This window comes from Dryas octopetala, chromosome 1 (assembly GCF_963921425.1).
Source record: "Dryas octopetala chromosome 1, drDryOcto1.1, whole genome shotgun sequence".
Lineage (NCBI taxonomy): Eukaryota > Viridiplantae > Streptophyta > Magnoliopsida > Rosales > Rosaceae > Dryas > Dryas octopetala.
Window position 1 is genome coordinate 5471580 of NC_141366.1, and position 20004 is coordinate 5491583.

Here is a 20004-nt window from a genome sequence, read left to right on the forward strand (position 1 = left end):
ATTTTTAGCTAAAGACATTTAAAATCTAATACAATTTAAATCGATCAATATTCAATTAAATATTATGGGGTTTGATGCAGTTGTTGTTGGATAGTCTAATTAGGAGGATCGTAGAATTATCCACAATTACACCAAAGTTCGAATCCCTCTCTTCCTAACTCAAAAAAAAAAAAAAAAATTGGTGAGTTTTGATGATTCTATTAACCTGGTTTGGATCCCTAAGTTAAAATACTAACATATTGATTTTGTTGACGGTTTGTGTGTATTTCTAAGAGGAACATTGTTTATTTTCATCCAAATTTTGAGTTAGATTACAAGGCATGCAAGATGGAGCTATTACTTCCAAAAAAGTTAGTCTAGCTAGATCCAAAAGTTGTTCAAACAAATTTTCCGGAGAGCTGCGTATAGCATGTAATAAAAAATATGGACCCATAGAGTTATTATGAGTTAACTGTTGATATTCTCAACAAACATAGGTGATTAGGATGTACAAAACACAAACAAACAAAACATGTGTCAGATATTTATTTGTCACTGTTGGAATCCATAAATTTGAGGAACCCTAAATGGCAATGTAGGTTGGAAAGACAGAGACTGCAAAGAAGATGGTGACTAAAATTTTAGGTGTCATCCTTGTAGACATCATAATTGGCAGTCTTCAGCTTTACATGATTGTAATATCTATATCTATATTATATATTTAGTGAATTACACTTATATATATCTCTTAAAGTTTTAATAATTACACATACAGCCCTTAAAGTTTTAAAATTATTACATATAATCCTCTATAATGAGATAAAAAAAATAAAAAATTATTCAAAAAATAGATGCTAAGGGGTAAATGGCCTAATAAGATTACTCAAGTTATAAAGTCCAACCTCAATACAAATATTTTTTTTTGTTTATTTATTTTTTTCTCTTATAGGGGTTATATGTAATAATTTTGAAACTTCAGAGGGTGTATGTGTAATTATTGAAACCTCAAAGGTATGTGTGAAAAGACAATAAATCTCAGGGTGTAAGTGTATTTAACTCATTATATATTATATAATATATATTTATACATTTGCACAAAAAAAATATGTATATTATATATTATCCTAATCTCTGTGCCAGAGGGTAAATCTGTAAATTTGCTTGATGAATAAACAAAGGTGTTGCAGAAGAGGAACAGGTCTTTATCTGTGCCATCATCAATTGGAAAGAACCCAACCACAGGGCTATAGGCTAAGGCTACAGGCTATGGTCTGTATTCATAGCGTACTAGCCTCTAGCTTAGAAGTACTGCTTTGGTGAATAACCCGGATAAATCGGGTTACAACTCAATGCCCATTTGAGCATTGACTCGGTCTATGCTTTTATCCTGTATAGGAAACATTTCCATTACCACGCGCCTTTTGAGAGCGTTTCGTACAGACCATTTTATATTGCTCAAGCTTAATGGTCACAAAAATCAAAATCAAAATATATTTGAAATTACTTGGTGAGAAACATTGTATACCAATAGTGGTATTTCTTTCTAGGATAAATTGTATTTTTGGTCCTCATGTTTTGATTTGAAATCATATTAGATTCTCGTAGTTAAATTTTACTAATTAAATTTTTGTATTTTATGCTATTTACAATCTCAATTGGTAGCTTAATTTAAACAAATCTAAATTAAAAGAGTGTGACTTTCATTTTTTATTAAAAAGAAAATTTCATGCTAAGAAAATAAAAGAAAATTGCATGCTAAGTGGGACACTGGGACTCCACTTGACTAGTTGACTAGAGTGTGATTAATATATCTATATAGGAATTAGTGATGAAGTTTTATGAAAAAATGAGTGAAGTATATCGCCTCTATTTACTACTCAATTAGTCTCATTAATTATCTTAATAACTTAATGTAATATTTATATTTTTCTTAATCTTGTAATAAACAACATTTTCTTAATTCTCCTTTCGAAAAAGAATAATAGAAAAAAAAGAAGAAAAAAAAGCACGAGTTACTTGATCAAATACTTTAAAAGAGTTCATATAAGTAATTTATTATAATTTTTTTGCTCTAACGAGAAAAGATTCTTAAATCTGCAACTACCGAATCCATAACTTCATAACAAACATTAATTCGATATTCAAGACCCGCATCTAGCTTCATTTAGAACTCAGCAAGAGCTCTGTCACTTGGGGGCCGGACCAATGCAACCCATGCAAGTGCAGCTTAATGAGTTAATTCAGTGTTACTAGGTTTCCATGCATTATAAATTCGAATTATTGTACAAGACTTTAATTTATAGGCAATCGGGTAATGAAACTATGAAATTTGGCATATAATACTTTTTTTTTTTTAGAAGAACCATATAATACATTTTAAGTTGAGATAGTTTTACTGTTTTACCCATTTAAAGTTGTAAAAGAAAATGAAATAAAATTGTAAAAGCAAAATCAAAATTTTTGGGTTTGAAGCTATAAAAAAGAAGAGTATAGGGATGCGTGACTCTGTTTGTGTATTAAGTGGGGTGGTATGAAACAGACGTGTCCACAGCTGCCTTTATAGGAGCGTGGGATGGCATCATAATTTGTTTCCCTTTTGCCTCACTTTAAACTTATCTGTCAGTCCCACCCACCGCACTAAGATTTTTTTTTTACCCTTTCATTCCTAAATTATTGCTTTTGACCCTGGATTCTTAAATTATTTGTTTCTCTTCTTATTTATTTGGGCACCCACCTGCTTTTGATTAATATGGCAGTTCATATTTATTAAGGGTCTTAAGAGTTAAGGCTAAGGGCAATTGAAATCTGGAATTGCCCACATTGTTTGTTTTTTTTTTTTTTTTAAGTTATTGAAAATGGCAGTAATTTTATCAACTCTCTCCAGATGTCTTGTATAATTTTATTTTTTACTTTTACTTAGATTTAGTGTTTGTTTGGAATATATATACTTCAAAAAAATATACTTGAAACGCTGGTGAGAAAGATCTTTATTAAAAAAGCACTAACAATTGCTTCAATTACTCAAATTTCTTTCAAACATTATATATTCTGAATGTTTAAAAGTACTTTTAAATATTCTAAAAGTATAGTCAAACACAGCCCTAGTAAATTTCATAAATTATGATGAGAGTCCAACATAATAATGGGTGCTTACATAAATCTCTTCCTACAAATAATTTGTGTAGATAAAAACAAAATATCTAGAATCATAATGTGGGTTAGCGAAAGTTAAATCACAAACACCTTCCGAGGTGGAAAATACTACTCATGTTTAAAGACTGTCACCTTAATTATTAAAACTTGAAGTGTTTATGACCAAATAAAGATTTCATTAAAATTTAAAGAGTCAAATTAATATTTTATAAATATTTTAAGAATTGAAGAGTTAAATTCATTAGTTAAAACTGATGATCTAATTTTGAATCCTTATTTTGATAATTTCATTTGTATTAATTATTAGAGATGATTTATTTAACGTGTCACGACTAATTGAGCAGTCAAAGACTTTTGATAAGTCTGTTAAAGATGCTCGAATCACACATGTACAATTTAACCAACTCATTGGTTGGTATAATTAGAGTTTAGTAACACGGTCACGTACGAATGCGAATATATTGAAATCACTAGAAAATCAACCATACATGTGGAGTCCATTGTAAAGACATTTTTGATTAAGTTTACATTATTATTATATAAAGAGAACATAGATAAATACATAATATCTAAAATAAGTATATAGAAATAGTAGAAGTTATCTTCATATACGATATAGCAAACAAGCTTTTAAAAGTTATTGTCGTTCTCAAGCAAACGCTACAAAAAGACATTTTTGATAATTTGGAAAGTTGAAGACAGACAACGACGAAAGAAGTGAACCATGATAGCGCAATGTCACTGAGACCGTTTGGTAAAAAACACACAACACAGACAAAGCTTGATAACCCTAGTGACATGACATCATACTGCTCTGTTAATGATGCCTAATCCTGATCAATCAATTAATTAAGATTCTTAACCAAAATCTTCCTCATTATGTCCTTTGACCTACTCCTTTGCTTGTCGATCTGTTTTGTTTCATATGGTAAAATTGTAAAAACGCAATTAATTATTGCTCCATCAATATGAAGTAATTGAAGTACTTGCAAGTGGGTTCTTGGATTCACACAAAATATGATGAAACTGATGTACCTCCACTTGGCTGAAATTTGCCAAAAGAGGAACGGCAGCGTTACCCTACAACACAGTCTATACGTAGGTAACAATTCAACACCATTCTAATTTCCTAGTAATTTATAATAATCTGTTTTTCAGCCATTAATTCATCATTTTATTTAAATATGTTTGTATGCGATATCTGTTATTCTGTTATGTAAATAAATTTATACTTGTAACAATTTCCTCGTGTATATATTATTATTTAGTTTTTTTTTTGACCAATATGTTACTATTTAGTTTGATTTATCAAGATTTGAGAAATTTATATTTTTCTAAGCCTTAAATACCTATTTCTAACTTATAAACTAATTACAATCCAGGTTGAAGTACAAATCCTAGAAACCTCAAACTTTATTGAATTGTGACACAATAAGTGGTCGAGAACCATAAAAGTCAACTGCGAGGTCTCCAAATGCTCTATACTCTCATGGACTTGAAACAACTTCAAAGACAATGAAAAAACACAAGAATTTCTGAATGTTTTTTTTAATCAAATTTGGTTAGTAATTTTATAGCAATCAAAAACTTTAAAACAGAAAAAATATTTTGATCTAGTTTGGTTGACACATTACGATCGAAATATACACACAACCCCCACCTACTCAGCCTAGTCCCCACTTGCACAACCATGTGATACATTAGAAACCCAGTGGGCCACCACCGTTTTAGCTAAGCTAAGCAGCAACTAGCAAGCACCATTCTCTCACTTAATTGTCTCGACCCAAGCCCAAACAGGAATCTCTATTCCCTACCAAAGGACCTTGACCCCACTCTGCAACATCGCGCGTGGCGCTCTCTTCTTCATTCTCTTCTATTTCTTATTTTCTATACAAGCACAGAAATCGACATGCATATAGAGACGCGCACAGTGGCGCGTGGGTTAGGAGTGTAGGGAAAAAGGTCATGATCAACTGATGAGGGTCCAAATGACTAAAGGCGTCGCTTTTGCAGAGACCCCTCGACTTTTACGCGGGTGCTGCCTGCCTCTGCCCTCTCAGCCTTTCATCGTACTTTTGTCACGTCAATCATCTGCACGCGCCCCAATGAAACTCTTTTGTAATTACGCTCCTTCTCTCTGGCTTCCTCCCCACCGTACGCGTGTCCCTCGAGGGCAATTGATAAGGGCATTTCCGGCTTTCCGCATAATCACCCCCGCAATGCATGTATTTATCGTCCCAGGCTATCTACTCTCAGAAATTTTTGCACTCATATCCCAAGATGCGGAGGACACGTGGCGGGAGATATGTGGTGGATAGGACCCACTTAGGAACTGGATCGGTCTTTGTCCCTGCAGAGGCTGTCGGCTACGTATAAGGTTACGCTGCCTTGATCGTACGGTCACGAAGGGCCAAAACTGAATTCGGCGTCAGAGACTGACCCAGAGCTATAATCACAGGATGAGATGATAAGTGTGCTACATCGAATGCCTATTTTTCCGGATTTATATAGATTTTTTTGTTTGACCAAAAAATAGATTTTCTTTTTGTGATTTTTTGTTTTTATTTATGTATTTTACATAATTTGCTTATTAAAATCGAGGGGTGTTTTTAGTTGTGAGGCCAAAAGAAAATCGAGGGGTGTATTTCATTTTGGTCTCTAAAATTTATAGCATACATTAATATCATGCGCAAAAGAAAATGTCAAATTTTCATAATGGGCCTAATTAGGTGCGCTGCAAGCCTGCAACCAATATCTACTGTCTGTTTAGAAATTTTTTTAAAAACTCTATTGTTTGCTTTCTAAATTCTAGATAGCAAACAATAGTGAGTACGTAAGGGTTTAGAAAACAAACAGTAGGATCCTTTTAAAATTTCACTTGGTTTAGCCTAAAAGTTGGTTGCAGGGGCGGAGCCAGAAATTTTTTTTTGGAGGCGCCAAAAATCTAAAAATATTAAGTGGGGGGCTATTATATAATTTTTTCTTAAAATTTTCAAAACAATTCATAAATTTTTTTAAATTTTTTCTAAAATATATATAGAACTACATGTGGGTTGGAGGGCCGGAGCCTCAGGCCCACATGTAATTCCGCCCCTGGTTGATTGATCGGTGAAATGCTGCCTATGACATCAAATGGGCCCTAAAAGTAAGCCTAAACCCACATGTCAAGGCAAACATTTCCTTAAAGACTAAGGGCTAATGTGCATGTATCTTTAGCAGGCCCATCCCTAGTATATTCAGTACGGCAGAGAGAGAAGTAAAGATCCAGCCCACTATCACATGAATGACAATTCAAGAGTTGGAACTAAAAAAAAAAAAAAAAAGATTTTGGAGGTCAATACTATAAAGTTAATTATTAATAGACACATTCACGTTCCATGTTAGTATCTCATATAATAATCCCGTTACAAAACTGAAAATTGCTAAACAAAATTTCTTAATCTTTTAAAATCCTTATATTTGAGCTGTACTTGAATTAGTCAACAATACATGCATAGCAGTGCTTTGAAATCAAGATACATCATTTCTAGCCGCATATGAAGCAGGGATTCACTCACCTGCACCCTTTTGATCATCAGATTCTGACTTGAAATCATGACAATACAAGATCATCAGCATTATGATAGAGGAAACAAACATGGGTATAGGTCCAAAAAACCATAGCAGAAGATCAAGAGCAAAATAGAGTGCTCTAAGCCCAAGTGACCAAAACTCACTTCCCCTCTGAAGTGCTCTCTCCACCTTTTTCACATAAATCACATCTAAATTGGCAGTAGCTCCTGGAGTGCTTAACAGGTAGCTTGAATGGACAAAGTGCCTGGCTGATTGAACAAAGCATGAAAAAGCTAAGAGAAAGCAGATCAAGAGGCACATGTACTTGATAGAAATAGTTTCTGGGGCTGTGTTGCCATATATCATCTCTCTTGGGAAGAAGTTATTGCTGCTGCTTGCCATCCAAGTCCCAATGAGAGAGCAGAGAGTTAAAGAGATTGTTGCCAAGTACATAGCTGCACTTATGTTGGAGGAAATCACAACAAGCCCACTGCTTACATTCTGTTTAACATCTTCACTCTGCAGTTAAAATGGGGGATCAATGGATTAATTTGCTTAGAAAATTGGGTAAAAAAAGAGGGCTGATGGTACTTACCTGCAAAATTTTGCCAACCCAATTTCTTTTGTCATTGTTTTCATAGCCCATGGATGTGGAGAGACGGTGGTGGAAGTATTTGTATAGGAGGAAGAGGTGGTAAACAAACATGATGAGCAGCCCACCTGGGACCAACACCACATCTAGGTACTCCTTCTGAAATTCCATAGTCTCCTAGTTACCTCTTGGTGCTGCTAATAATGTGACAATGGAGTAGAGGGTCTTCTTGTGCTTATAATGGAGGAGTCCATGGTGCTTGTGATTTGTTTAAAGCATGCTTTGACTTTGTTAGAATTGCCTGCAATCAGAACCTGCTTTCAGTTTCCAATATATATATATATATATATGGAGCTAGTTGACCTTTACAGCCTTTGGGAATATTGAATACCTTCCAATTGTCACACATATTACACTTATTGTACTACCTCTCATGCATTAGGGTAGCAATCTTTTAACACAATTTTAACTCAACAGAAAGATAACGGATTAGGTTTGATTGTTACTTTACAGAACACAAAATCACAACCCGCTAACTCGAATTTCCATTAAAACTCATGTATTTAAAGGACTTTGGAATTAAATTTTAATTACTTTAGATTAGTTTTTTAGATCTTTTCACTAATAATTTAATTATCAATGATTTTGAAGGTATTCTGTATGCTATGACATGAATATAATAAACTTTGTCGTATAGACTTACAAGTTACAATAGTGTGAATGACCAGTATGATGTAGAAGTTCTTCTGTATTTAGGCTGCTAGTTCAACATAAGACTACTGGACTTGGAGGCCAATTTTATAAAGTTAATTATTGATAGATATATTCACGTTCCATGTTAGAGTGATATATAGAATCTCATATTTATAACAACTGAAAATGAAACAATGCTTAATCTACTATAAACTTTTAAAAATGCCACATTAATTTTCTAATTTTGAGCTGTACTGCTATTAGTCAAAATGCAAAATGATGCTTAGGTTTATAATGTAACGTGTGGTTGAAGACACAATTTTTAATAGCATGACTTAGGTGGATTAAGAAAGAATCAGAAAAAAGAAGAAAAAAAAAAAACCCGACAAAAAACTGATGTCTGGGTTTCAGAAATTTTTGCATTCATCAATGAAAATTTGATTCAATTATACAAAGTTCATGCTCAAGAAATCAAACCTTTATTTATACCCTTTTGATTATTAACTGATTTCTTAAAGTCGTGGAAAAATAGGATCACCACAGTCATGACAGAGGAAGCAAACATGGGTATAGGTCCAAAAAACCAAAGCAGAAAATTAAGAGCAAAATAGAGTGCTCTAAGCCCCAGTGACCAAAACTCACTTCCCCTCTGAACTGCTATCTCTGTTTTTTTCACATCTGAATCAGAATTAGCTCCAGGAGTGCTTAGTAGGTAGTTTGAATGAACAAAGTGCCTAGCTGACTGAACAAAGCATGAAAAAGCTAGGAGAAAGCAGGTCAACAGGGTTATGTACTTGATAGAAATAATGGATGTGCTTTTGTTGCCAAATATTATTTCACTTGGGATGAAGTTGTCGTTGTTGTTTGCCATCCAAGCTCCAATGAGAGAGCAGAGGGTTAGAGAGATTGTTGCCAAGGTCATAGTTGCAGTTGTGTTGGAGGAAATCACATCAACAGCTGTTTTTACATCCTTTGTAACAGCTGCACCCTGCAGCCACCAATATTAAGTAAATTGGGAAACTAAAGAAGATAACGCAAAATCAATTGGCAATGAGTAGAAAAACGAAAAAACCTTATATATTGTGACTTAAGGCTTAGAATTCTCGACGGGGGATTTTATACTCTCAACAAAAGGAGATGGTACTGACCTGCATAATTTTTCCAACCCAGTTCTTTTTGTCCTTGTTTTCATAACCCAGGCATGTGGAGAGAGGGTAATTGAGGTATTTGTAGAGGAGGATGAGGTGGTAAACAAACATGATGAGCAGTCCACTTGGGACCAACACCACATCTATGTACTCCTCCAGAAACTCCATTGTTTGATGGTTTCCTATCTCTTTGTGCTGCTAATGGCAATGGAATAAGCAAATGGGGGTCTTGTTCTATTTATATTGGAACCAGTCCATTGTGTTTTGGATTTGTTTAATGCACGTACGCTTTAAAACTCTTTGGATTGGCTGGAATGAGAGCTTACTTCCAATTTCAGATTTGTATGGAGCCAGTTGACATTGAAAGCTGTTGCCAAAAATGAAAGGAAGTGGAAATACTTGGAGCTAAAACCACAACTCACCGTATGCTGGATATTCTATGTGGGTTCCTTTATTCCTTAAAACAATATTACAGACATCAATTAAAGCTGGGCTGCAATACAATAATTTGGGCATGTAGTTCTATGATCCAGTCTGAAAACTGGAATGGGCCTGCAAGTCCAACAGAGTTATCCATCCCAGATTTTATGGATTCTTTTAAAATGATAATGAGTTTTTTAATCCACTTACTCTTTTATTCACACACATATAACCATAAACTAATTTCACAAACTAGAACCACTCAAGTTTAATGTACTTATAAAAGGTAATTTAGGACTAAACTACTACCACATGGTCTACATCTATTTTATATGTTACATTAATATTTCTTATGTTTATTTTTTTATTTCAACCAGCAACGAGGGAGGGTGGGGAAATTAGTTAAGATGAGGATAGGTTAATAATTCGATTCCCTCCAATATTAGAAAACAGAAAAAAAAAAAAAAAAAAAAGTATATATATATCTTGTTTAAGTAATTGGCCTAAGGATTAATGACTACCATCTTCGGCCTAAGTTGTTTGAGCTGGTGAACCTTTTCACTTCACCAAGACAACTATCCAGTCCAAGAAAATGATACCTAAAACCAATGTTTTGGCACAATGGAAAGCAACTTTGTGTCAAAGCCAAAAAAAAAATGAACATATTTATATATGTCGTTTTCCTGATGGGTCCTTACAAGTATGATGAAGCTAAAGCTTATTTAGACAAATTACGTTCATATGATCGCAGAGACAACTAAGATGATCTGTACCATTTCTATTATTAATAGATGTAGTGACATGTAGACGGTGCTGGCCCTGCATGCGTGGCTGCCATGGAAACATCAGATTAGGTTCAAGTTTCTCAGCCAAAAATTAATATAAGCGTAGCATATCTTATACTGCTTTTTTAAAGCTTATCTGTACTTTTCAATAATTTTGTAAATCTAAATTCAATTTGTTTAGTAATAATTCCTAATAACATATATAGTTGGGTCGATTAATTGATTAAATTATGTTCAAAGGAAAATTTGGGTTGTACTACTAGTCTACTATTGCAAGTCAAATGTGCGTGTAACATGGATAATGGATTGGAATATATACAATATACAGGTGGGTTTGACAGTAATGTCCTATAAAGCAAGTCATGCATGATGCATACGTGAGCAGTGAGCTTGCTTTATAATCGTGAAAAAATAATTCTATTTAGTCAACTCAATCAAGTTATGTCAATCAAATTACCTCCAAATATATTATAGACATCTTACAACTTGATATCTTGATTTGCCTATAGATAGAGTATTCAAACACGTTTCAGGTTATGGCCCCCAAAAAAAAAAAACACGTTTCAGGTTAGGTGAAATTCAACTATTGATGCAGAGATTCTATATCTACTAGTCCTAGCAAATCAATAAAAAATAATTTTAAAAAGGAAATGCAAAACTCATTTATAGCTTCCAAAACTCATTTTTGGTGATCATTTTGGAATCAAAGTACATTCTTAATATTCAATGGTAGTACAACTAGGGGGTACCTACTACCCAACAACTCCAAATTAAAATGCATGTATAATTGCATTTACAAACAAGAATTTGGTTCTTTTAACAAAATTAACAATTAGACCATAGTTTCAACTTTTTCTCTATGATGATGAATGTTCACAGCTACCTCAGACAATCTCTCACCGACCCTTTTAACCATCTCACTTCCCGGAAACTCATGCTGATGCAATGGTCTGGTGTTTGTGTCAAGGCAATGGAGGACCATGACCGTAACAATGGAAGAAACTAACATTGGTATTGGACCAAAAAACCATAGCAGCAGAGTAAGAGCAAAATACAGAGCTCTGAGCCCAAGTGACCAGAAATCACATCCTCTTATGACTGCCATCTCCACATACCAGGCTGGAATGTTACTGTCCGGTGTGCTTATCAGATAGTTTGCATGGACAAAGTGCCTTGCTGATTGAACAAAGCATGCAAAGCCTAAAAGAAAACAAGTCAAGAGGCATATGTATTTGATGGTCAGAGTTGCTTGGTTGGTGTTGCCATAGATTATTTCACTCTCAAACACATTATTGGTAGAGCTTCCAAGCCAAGCCCCTATAAGAGAACTGAGAGTCAAGGAGATGGAACACATGAAAGTTGATGCTGATGTGTTCGATGAGATCACATTGAGAGCCATGCCAATATCTCTTTTTTCAACCTGCAATTGAAGGTAGGCAGAATAGGAAAGAAAATTAAGTTGGTATTGGGTTAAAATTGGTCAGAGAAAGTTATAAAATTTGAAAGATGGAGAGAGATTCTAAGTACCTGCATAATTCTATGAACCCAAGCTTTTTTGTCATTGTTCTCGAAGCCAAGGACTGTGGTGTGAGGGAGATTAAAGTATCTGTAGAGAAGGATGATATGATAGACAAACATGATCAGCAACCCAATTGGGACCAAAACCAAATCAAGGTCCTCCTTTCCAAAACCCATAATTTTCTTTCCTTGTTTGCAAAACTGCTGAGTAATGAAAATGGCAGAGTGAATATATTTTAATTTATGAAAGGGATTATATACATTCCCATAATAGGAGGAAGGAATTCACATTTACTTCCTGTGGGATTTGTTTAAGGGACCTTTGACTTCAACTTAATGGGGCTGCAATGACAACAACTTGCTTATTTTATTTTCAAATACACATTAGAATATAAGGACACTTCAAAAGAAAAATACTGAATTTCTAGAAGTGCTGATGACTTAATACATAGAGTAAGATTACCACACTTCTCAAAAAAAGAGCAAGATTATCAGAGAGGAGACCTTGAAATGCAAATTGTGAGGTCTCCCTCTGTTACTGGAGTGGTTGCGTGGAGTTGGTGGTCTTTGTATTGATTCCTCTAGTTTGCAGCTTTGGTCTTGGCCATGTAGCCTCCGAGGCAAAAAGGTTGGGCTTAAGGTGATAATGACTAAGTAGGAAAAGCCTCCTAACCATTATAACTCAATAATCATTCAACTCTTTCTATTAATAAAAATAATTATTCAATTGGAGTAATCTCCTATGCATCCGCGACAGCGCGGACTTATTGGAAATTTTAAGGAGTTGACATTATATTCATTTCAAAGATAGATCTTTCAGAATGAGGACTTTCTTTGGGGTGATGTTCATTCATGTTCTTTTAAAATTTTCCTTGGCATTTAAAAATTTATTTGGACCCGACTCATTGAGAAGTGGATGCTTCCAGTAATTTGATATATTCATCACGGTATGCAAGTTGACCTGATTAGTACACCAGTCACATAAATCTGACAGTACATGTTTGTTTTTCTAAGGATAAACTTCAATGAGTGACCTTAAACCAAACATGGGTGTTAACTTGTAGTTGCAGGAAGAGCTTCTTCCAATCTTTCTCACTTCTCTCTCTTCCAGTTAGCAAAACCATCATCAACACGTCAAAGAAGAGCTTTACTTCAGTTAAATCGTGTTCATCTTTCTCATTTATCACTATGTCTATGATGATAACCTTTCTTTGACCATTGTTTGGAATAGCTTCCCTGCATTTCTTCAGAACCTTCAAGCATTCCTCATCGCTCAAAATATGTCAAGTCCACTGCCAATTACTCAAATTTTCCATCAGATTACCAAAACCATGGATTCTCATTTGTCTTATATAGTATAAATAAGAAACATGAAATATATCATTCCTTGTATATGCTATACAGCCGCTAACATTATATATGCCAAAACAGAACATTTTTTAGCAAGGGTAAGAATAACTGAAAGTGAAAATTGCATACCTTGAGAAAAAAAGCATGCGGAAGATCAAGAACTGTGCATTTCAAGTGAGGGAAGGCCTCACAAAGGATCCTACCAACTTTTCCTGTACCACCCCCAACATCAACCAATGAACTCAACCCCTCAAAAATGGGCTTGCACTCTCTCTAATGACCAAGTTCATCATTCCAGAATCACTGGCCATGGCTTCATTGAAACGACTGTTAAATTCAGGGTTTTGGTCCCCATATTCCCACAATCCCATCCCATGAGCACTCTCAAAGGGTGTGAGCTCGTTCCCCCGGAACCAATTTCCCAAGAAATGCCATGGGGTTGCAAGAACTGGATCAAGCACCCCCAAAACAAAAGGTGACAAGCCAGGGACCTTATCTTTCAGGAGGAGCCTAGAAGACGGTGTAAGATCATATGCCTCTTCTTCTTGATTCTTACAAACTTGTTTTGTAGCAAAGAAGCCAGAGTGCACAATCAGGCGAATTTGAAGTGCCGTGACCAAGTCTGGGAGAGTAATGGGTTGACCATAGTTGTTGATTGCGTCTGGAATGCCCAGCTGAACTGCACACTTCAGTGACATAGAACTTATGAAGTTGCATACATGTTTGTACTTTGTACAAATGAGATTGAGCTCGAAACAAGTCTCTTGCCTCCTGGCCTTCCATAATTCTGCGATAATAAGGCATGAACAAAAAAGTCACAGCTCCACCCTTATAAAGATCTGAAAGTAAATGACATTACAGCTACCTACCCTTAGCAAGGGCAATGACATTACAGCTACCTACACTTAGCAAGGTCAATGACATTACTATTTACTGCCACCTAAATTTAACAAGCACAACAAAACCTTAATGAACCCAATATTAACAAAGCCAACTATTGCTTTTAGGTCCATGCCCTATCACACCAGGTATTCAAAACCCAGTACAAAATTTCATTCCCATTATTAGATTCAACATCAATATTTAATTTCTTTTGGTCAGAAAGTATCAAACACATTAAAGCAGGGAATTAAAGCTTTAACTTTCATATGCCATTCAAAAACAAGCGTTCAATTCAATTAACGAAGATATTACATTACAAGCTTTCAACATTTGATCTACATCTCTAAACAACAATCTAACCCTACATAAAACAAAGACACCAAAATGAACACTAGACGTTCATCAAATCCATACCCTTCCGTACCACTCCTCCTTCTGTACCAAACCCCATTACAAACTCAAGCACGCTCACCCCTGATACGCCTAGCAAGCTGAATATCCTTGGGCATAATGGTGACCCTCTTGGCATGGATCGCACACAGGTTGGTGTCCTCGAAGAGTCCGACCAGGTACGCCTCCGCAGCCTCCTGTAGCGCCGCCACGGCAGAGCTCTGGAACCTCAAGTCGGTCTTGAAATCTTGGGCGATTTCACGAACCAGGCGTTGAAATGGGAGCTTTCGGATCAAAAGCTCAGTGCTCTTCTGGTACTTTCGGATCTCACGGAGCGCAACGGTTCCGGGTCTGAACCTGTGGGGCTTCTTGACGCCGCCGGTGGCCGGAGCCGACTTACGCGCCGCCTTGGTCGCCAGCTGCTTCCGAGGAGCCTTTCCTCCGGTGGATTTGCGAGCGGTTTGCTTGGTGCGAGCCATTGAGAGATTGAATTGGAGGTTGAGAAATTGTAGGGTTTCAGAGATTGGCGGGGTTGTTTGCTGAGTGATTTGTGAGTGTGGCTTTGGAGGCTTTTATAGGACTGTGTAAAACTTGGGGATGGGAGGGGGGATAATCGTGACTGTTGATTTATCTAGCCTTATCGACAGCTGTGCGTGACTTGTAGGGTTACTATAGATGCGGATCGTTGACGTGGCAGGTATTTTTGTTGTGAGTGGGCGCGAGTTTGAAATTTTTGGCGGGGTGATGTGAAGCGATGACAGTAGCCGCAAGATGTCTTGCTAATCGACGGGCGTTGATGGTTGGAGAGGTTCGCACACGGATTACCGATCGGTGACGTGGCTGCTCTGTTGCCTTTTGGAGCGGGATGCTCAATGATTGGGCTTAATGTTTCCAGTGTTTTGCACTGAGCCGAGAAAGGTTATGGTTCTGACTCCGCCAACCCCAAACCCGCCCCGACTACACCAAATATATACAATCAAAATTTTAATATTAAAAATGTAATGAAGGGGATCGAACTCGGCACCTCAAATTTTCTCCCGCAGCTACTTCCCATCAGACCAAAAATTTCTCTTGCGTTCACTCTTCCCATTTATATATTTATACACAATTTAGATAATAAAACCCTAACCCCAAAACCCTAAACTCAATACCCTAAACTCCAAACCCTATACCCTAAATCCTAAACCCTATACCCTATACCTAAACCCTAAACCCTATACCTAAACCCTATACCCTAAACCCTATACCCTAAACCCTATAACCCTATACCCTAAACCCTATACCCTATACCTAAACCCTAAACCCTACCTAAACCCTAAACCCTAGACCCTAAACCCCCTATACCCTATACCCTAAACCCTAAACCCTAAACCCTAAACCCTATACCCTATACCCTATACCATATACCCTAAACCCTAAACCCCCTATACCCTATACCCTAAACCCTAAACCCTAAACCCTAAACCCTAAACCCCTAAACCCTAAACCCTAAACCCTAAACCCTATACCCTATACCCTATACCCTAAACCCTATAACCCTATACCCTAAACCCTATACCCTATACCCTAAACCCTATACCCTATACCCCCTATACCCTATACCCTAAACCCTATACCCTATACCCTATACCCTATACCCTAAACCCTAAACCCTAAAACCCTATACCCTAAACCCCCTATACCCTATACCCTAAACCCTATACCCTATACCCTAAACCCCCTAAAACCTAAACCCTAAACCTTATACCCTATACCCTATACCCTACCCTATACCCTAAACCCTATATCCTAAACATTATACCCTAAAAGCCTAAACCACATAAACCCTAAACCCTAAACTTATTCTTCTAATTTATATACTTATACACAATTTAGATAATAAAATTAATAACCCTATACCCTAAACCCCCTATACCAAACCCTAAACCCTAACCCTATACCCTAAACCCCCTATACCAAACCCTAAACCCTAAACCCTATACCCTATACCTATATCCTAAACCTTATACCCTAAAAGCCTAAACCCCATAAATCCTAAACCCTAAACTTATTCTTCTAATTTATATACTTATACAAAATTTAGATAATAAAATTAATAACCCTATACCCTAAACCCCCTATACCCCCTATAACCCTAAACCCTATACTTAAACCCTATAACCCTAAACCCTAAACCCTAAACCCTATACCCTATACCCTATACCTAAACCCTAAACCCTATAACCCTATAACCCTATAACCCTATACCCTATACCCTATACCTAAACCCTAAACCCTAAACCCTAAACCCTATACATAATTTAGATAATAAAATTAATAACCCTATACCCTAAACCCCCTATACCCTATACCCTAAACCCTAAACCATATACCATATACCCTATACCCTATACTTAAACCCTATAACCCTAAACCCTATAACCCTATACCCTATAACCCTATACTCTATACCCAATACCTAAACCCTAAACCCTATAACCCTATACCTTATACCCTAAACCCTATAACCCTTAACCGTATACTCTATACCCTAAACCCTATAACCCTATACCTAAACCCTATACCCTATACCCTAAACCCCTATACCCCTATACCCTATACCCTATACCCTAAACCCTAAACCCTAAAACCTAAACCCTATACCCTATATCCTAAACCCCATATACCCTATACCATATACCATACACCCTATACCCTATACCATATACCATACACACTATACCCTATACCCTATACCCTAAACCCTATATCCTAAACCCTATACCCTAAACCCCCTATATCTTATACCCTAAACCCTAAACCATATACCCTATACCCTATACCCTAAACCCTATATCCTAAACCTTATACCCTAAAAGCCTAAACCCCATAAACCCTAAACCCTAAACTTATTCTTCCAATTTATATACTTATACACAATTTAGATAATAAAATTAATAACCCTAAACCCTAAACTTATTATTCCAATTTATATACTTATACACAATTTAGATAATAAAATTAATAACCCTAAACCCTAAACTTATTATTCCAATTTATAGATTTATACTCAATTTAGATAATAAAATTAATAACCCAAACCCTAAACCCTAAACCCTAAGCTTTATAAAAATGAAAAAACATATATTTGTTAAATTATTTTTTAAGTAAATTAACAAATATATATGTTTAGGGTATTAATATGTATGTTTGTTAAATGTATTAACATATATATATAATTTTATAAATGTATGTTTGTTAATACGCCAAACCTTAAACACAAAAAAAGAAAAAAAAAACTCTCTGACTCTCTATCTCTAACTCTATCTCTCATTCTCTCTCAGAGTCTCAGTCATGCACTCGGTCTCTCTCTGACTGCGCCGTTCTTGGACTCTTGGAGATTTGGGCATATCCTGTCTCGCCAGACACATGCCATCATCTTGCTTTTTATTGTTTATAGATGGACTCTACAGAAATGACTAGTGGCTCCGGTCATGGTGCTGAAAATGAGGAAAATCAAACAGACTCAAAAGGGCCACAACTCACAGAGCTTTCACAGCCACGAAGACCCTCAAGTACTCCACAATCATCAAATTCAACACCAACTGAGGAGGGGGACAAATCTGTACCAAATACCATGACTTGTGATTCAACGGGTGAAAATTTACGTAAAAGGAGATGTATGTCACAAGTATGGGAGCACTTCAGCAAGCGTATTGTTGCCGGCAAAATGAAAGCTGTTTGCAATCATTGTAGTGGGATGCTAGGAAGGAATAGCAAGAATGGGACAAAACATTTACATGATCACATCAAATGTTGTCCTATGAAGAGACAAAGAAGCATATCACAATCAATCTTGAATCCTACAAGAAGTGGTGATGGGAGCTTTAAACTTGGTACGTATAACTTTGACCATGACAGTGCAAGGAAGGAACTTGGTGTTATGATTATTATCCATGAGTATCCAATGTCCATAGTTGATCATGTTGGGTTTAAAAGGTACTCCCAAGCTTTACATCCATTATTTAAGGTTCCTTCTCGGAATACTATTAAGAGTGACATCTTCAAGATTTTTGAGTTTGAAAGAAATAAAACAATGAAGCTCTTGGATACCAATGAAAGTAGAATTTCCGTTACTACAGATATGTGGACATCTAGCAATCAAAAAAGGGGATTTATGACTGTCACTACTCACTTTATTGATGATTATTGGAGGTTGCAAAGTCGTCATGCGAGGTAAATTTATTTAATTATTTGCTATAATTTTTTTAATATGTTATGATGTAATCAATTCACTAATTTTTCTTTTAATTTGAATGATTTTTTGGTAGGTTTGTATATGTACCTAGTCCACACACTGCGGAGGTACTTGCGGATGTTTTGGTGGATTGCTTGTTGGAATGGAATCTCGATCGTAAGGTATCCACTTTAACTGTAGATAATTGCACAACCAATGATGCCATGATTGATATAGTTTTGGGGAAGTTGTCTTCTAGTTCACTTTTGTTGCAAGGACGCTTTTTTCACATGCGTTGTTGTGCGCACATTCTAAACTTGGTGGTGAGGGATGGGTTAGATGTTATAAAAGAGAGCATTGAGGTTATTCGGTCTAGTGTTGCATTTTGGACCGGAACTCAAAAGAGAGAAGAAAAGTTTATCGAGGTGGCTCGACAATTAAGATTGTCAAGCACTAAAAAGTTGGAGCTTGATTGCAAAACTAGGTGGAACTCTACATATTCCATGCTTACCACTGCATTGGAATATAAAGATGTTTTTCCACGGCTGAAAATGCATGAGTCTCTATACAAAAAAGTGCCTAGTGAAGAAGATTGGTCAAAGACAAAGGTGCTAGCTGAAAAATTGAAGCTTTTTAATGATGTGTCTGACTTATTTTCAGGGTCCAAGTACCCTACTGCCAATCTTTATTTTCCAAATATTTGCAAGATTAGGTTGGCAATTGAACAATGGGTTTTGTCAGATGTGACTGAGGTGAAGGAAATGGCATCAAATATGCTACCAAAGTTTGAGAAGTATTGGAATACTATACATTGCTTGATGGCAATTGCAAGTATCTTGGATCCAAGGTATAAGATGATGTCCGTTGAGTTCTATTTCCTAAAAATCTATGGAGGCACATCTTTTCTTAAGATTGAGGAAGTTAAAAAGTTATTGTATGACTTGCTTGGAGAGTATCAACAAAAACCTAGTCAAAGTCATCAATCTTCTCAAGATTCTAATGCTACTGCTACTGTTTCAGAAAATGTTACACCTGAAGTTGATCAAGAGTTTCTTGAGTATTTGGCTATTTCTAGTAGCACTCACAGTGTGAGATTAGAGTTTGACCAGTATCTAGAAGAGTCTCTTTACCATTGAATGCTGATTTTGATATATTAGTTTGGTGGAAGACAAATGGGGTCAAATATCCTAAATTGCAATTGATTGCTAGAGATATTTTGGCTATTTCAGTTACTACAGTAGCTTCAGAATCAGCATTTAGTACAAGTGGCAGAATTGTGAGCCCTCATCGTAGTTGGCTTCATTCAAATACCATCGAGGCCTTGAT

General features: G+C 36.0%; 5 protein-coding genes and 1 pseudogene across 6 annotated transcripts; 1 reads left to right on the plus strand and 5 right to left on the minus strand.

The window, feature by feature from the left end:
• Positions 1–6523: 6523 nt before the first annotated feature.
• LOC147296874 (uncharacterized) lies at positions 6524–7447 on the minus strand. Its single transcript, XM_086247821.1, has 2 exons — positions 7280–7447; positions 6524–7203 (listed from the first exon to the last, which is right to left on the minus strand). The coding sequence occupies exons 1-2, from the start codon at positions 7445–7447 to the stop codon at positions 6682–6684; spliced, it is 690 nt and encodes a 229-aa protein (XP_086103947.1). The 3' UTR covers positions 6524–6681.
• A 9-nt stretch (positions 7448–7456) lies between these two features.
• On the minus strand, positions 7457–9894 carry LOC147296875 (uncharacterized). Of its 2 annotated transcripts, XM_086247801.1 has the most exons (3): positions 9118–9894; positions 8447–8957; positions 7457–7577 (listed from the first exon to the last, which is right to left on the minus strand). In XM_086247801.1, the coding sequence occupies exons 1-3, from the start codon at positions 9283–9285 to the stop codon at positions 7474–7476; spliced, it is 783 nt and encodes a 260-aa protein (XP_086103927.1). In that variant the 5' UTR covers positions 9286–9894; the 3' UTR covers positions 7457–7473. The 2 variants fall into 2 exon arrangements, with proteins under 2 accessions (XP_086103927.1, XP_086103936.1); XM_086247810.1 differs by lacking the exon at positions 7457–7577 and having other exon boundaries at positions 7592–8957; positions 9118–9891.
• A 1012-nt stretch (positions 9895–10906) lies between these two features.
• LOC147296876 (uncharacterized) lies at positions 10907–12131 on the minus strand. The gene is made up of 2 exons (XM_086229269.1): positions 11850–12131; positions 10907–11742 (listed from the first exon to the last, which is right to left on the minus strand). Exons 1-2 carry the CDS (start codon positions 12015–12017, stop codon positions 11155–11157), a joined length of 756 nt encoding a protein of 251 aa, XP_086085395.1. The 5' UTR covers positions 12018–12131; the 3' UTR covers positions 10907–11154.
• A 718-nt stretch (positions 12132–12849) lies between these two features.
• Positions 12850–14098, minus strand: LOC147296877 (trans-resveratrol di-O-methyltransferase-like; annotated as a pseudogene).
• Positions 14099–14319: 221 nt separating this feature from the next.
• On the minus strand, positions 14320–14994 carry LOC147296878 (histone H3.2). Its single transcript, XM_086235833.1, has one exon. The coding sequence runs from the start codon at positions 14939–14941 to the stop codon at positions 14531–14533; it is 411 nt and encodes a 136-aa protein (XP_086091959.1). The 5' UTR covers positions 14942–14994; the 3' UTR covers positions 14320–14530.
• A 2922-nt stretch (positions 14995–17916) lies between these two features.
• On the plus strand, positions 17917–18681 carry LOC147296879 (zinc finger BED domain-containing protein RICESLEEPER 3-like). Its single transcript, XM_086229776.1, has one exon. It carries the CDS (start codon positions 17917–17919, stop codon positions 18679–18681), a length of 765 nt encoding a protein of 254 aa, XP_086085902.1.
• The last annotated feature ends 1323 nt before the right edge of the window (positions 18682–20004 follow it).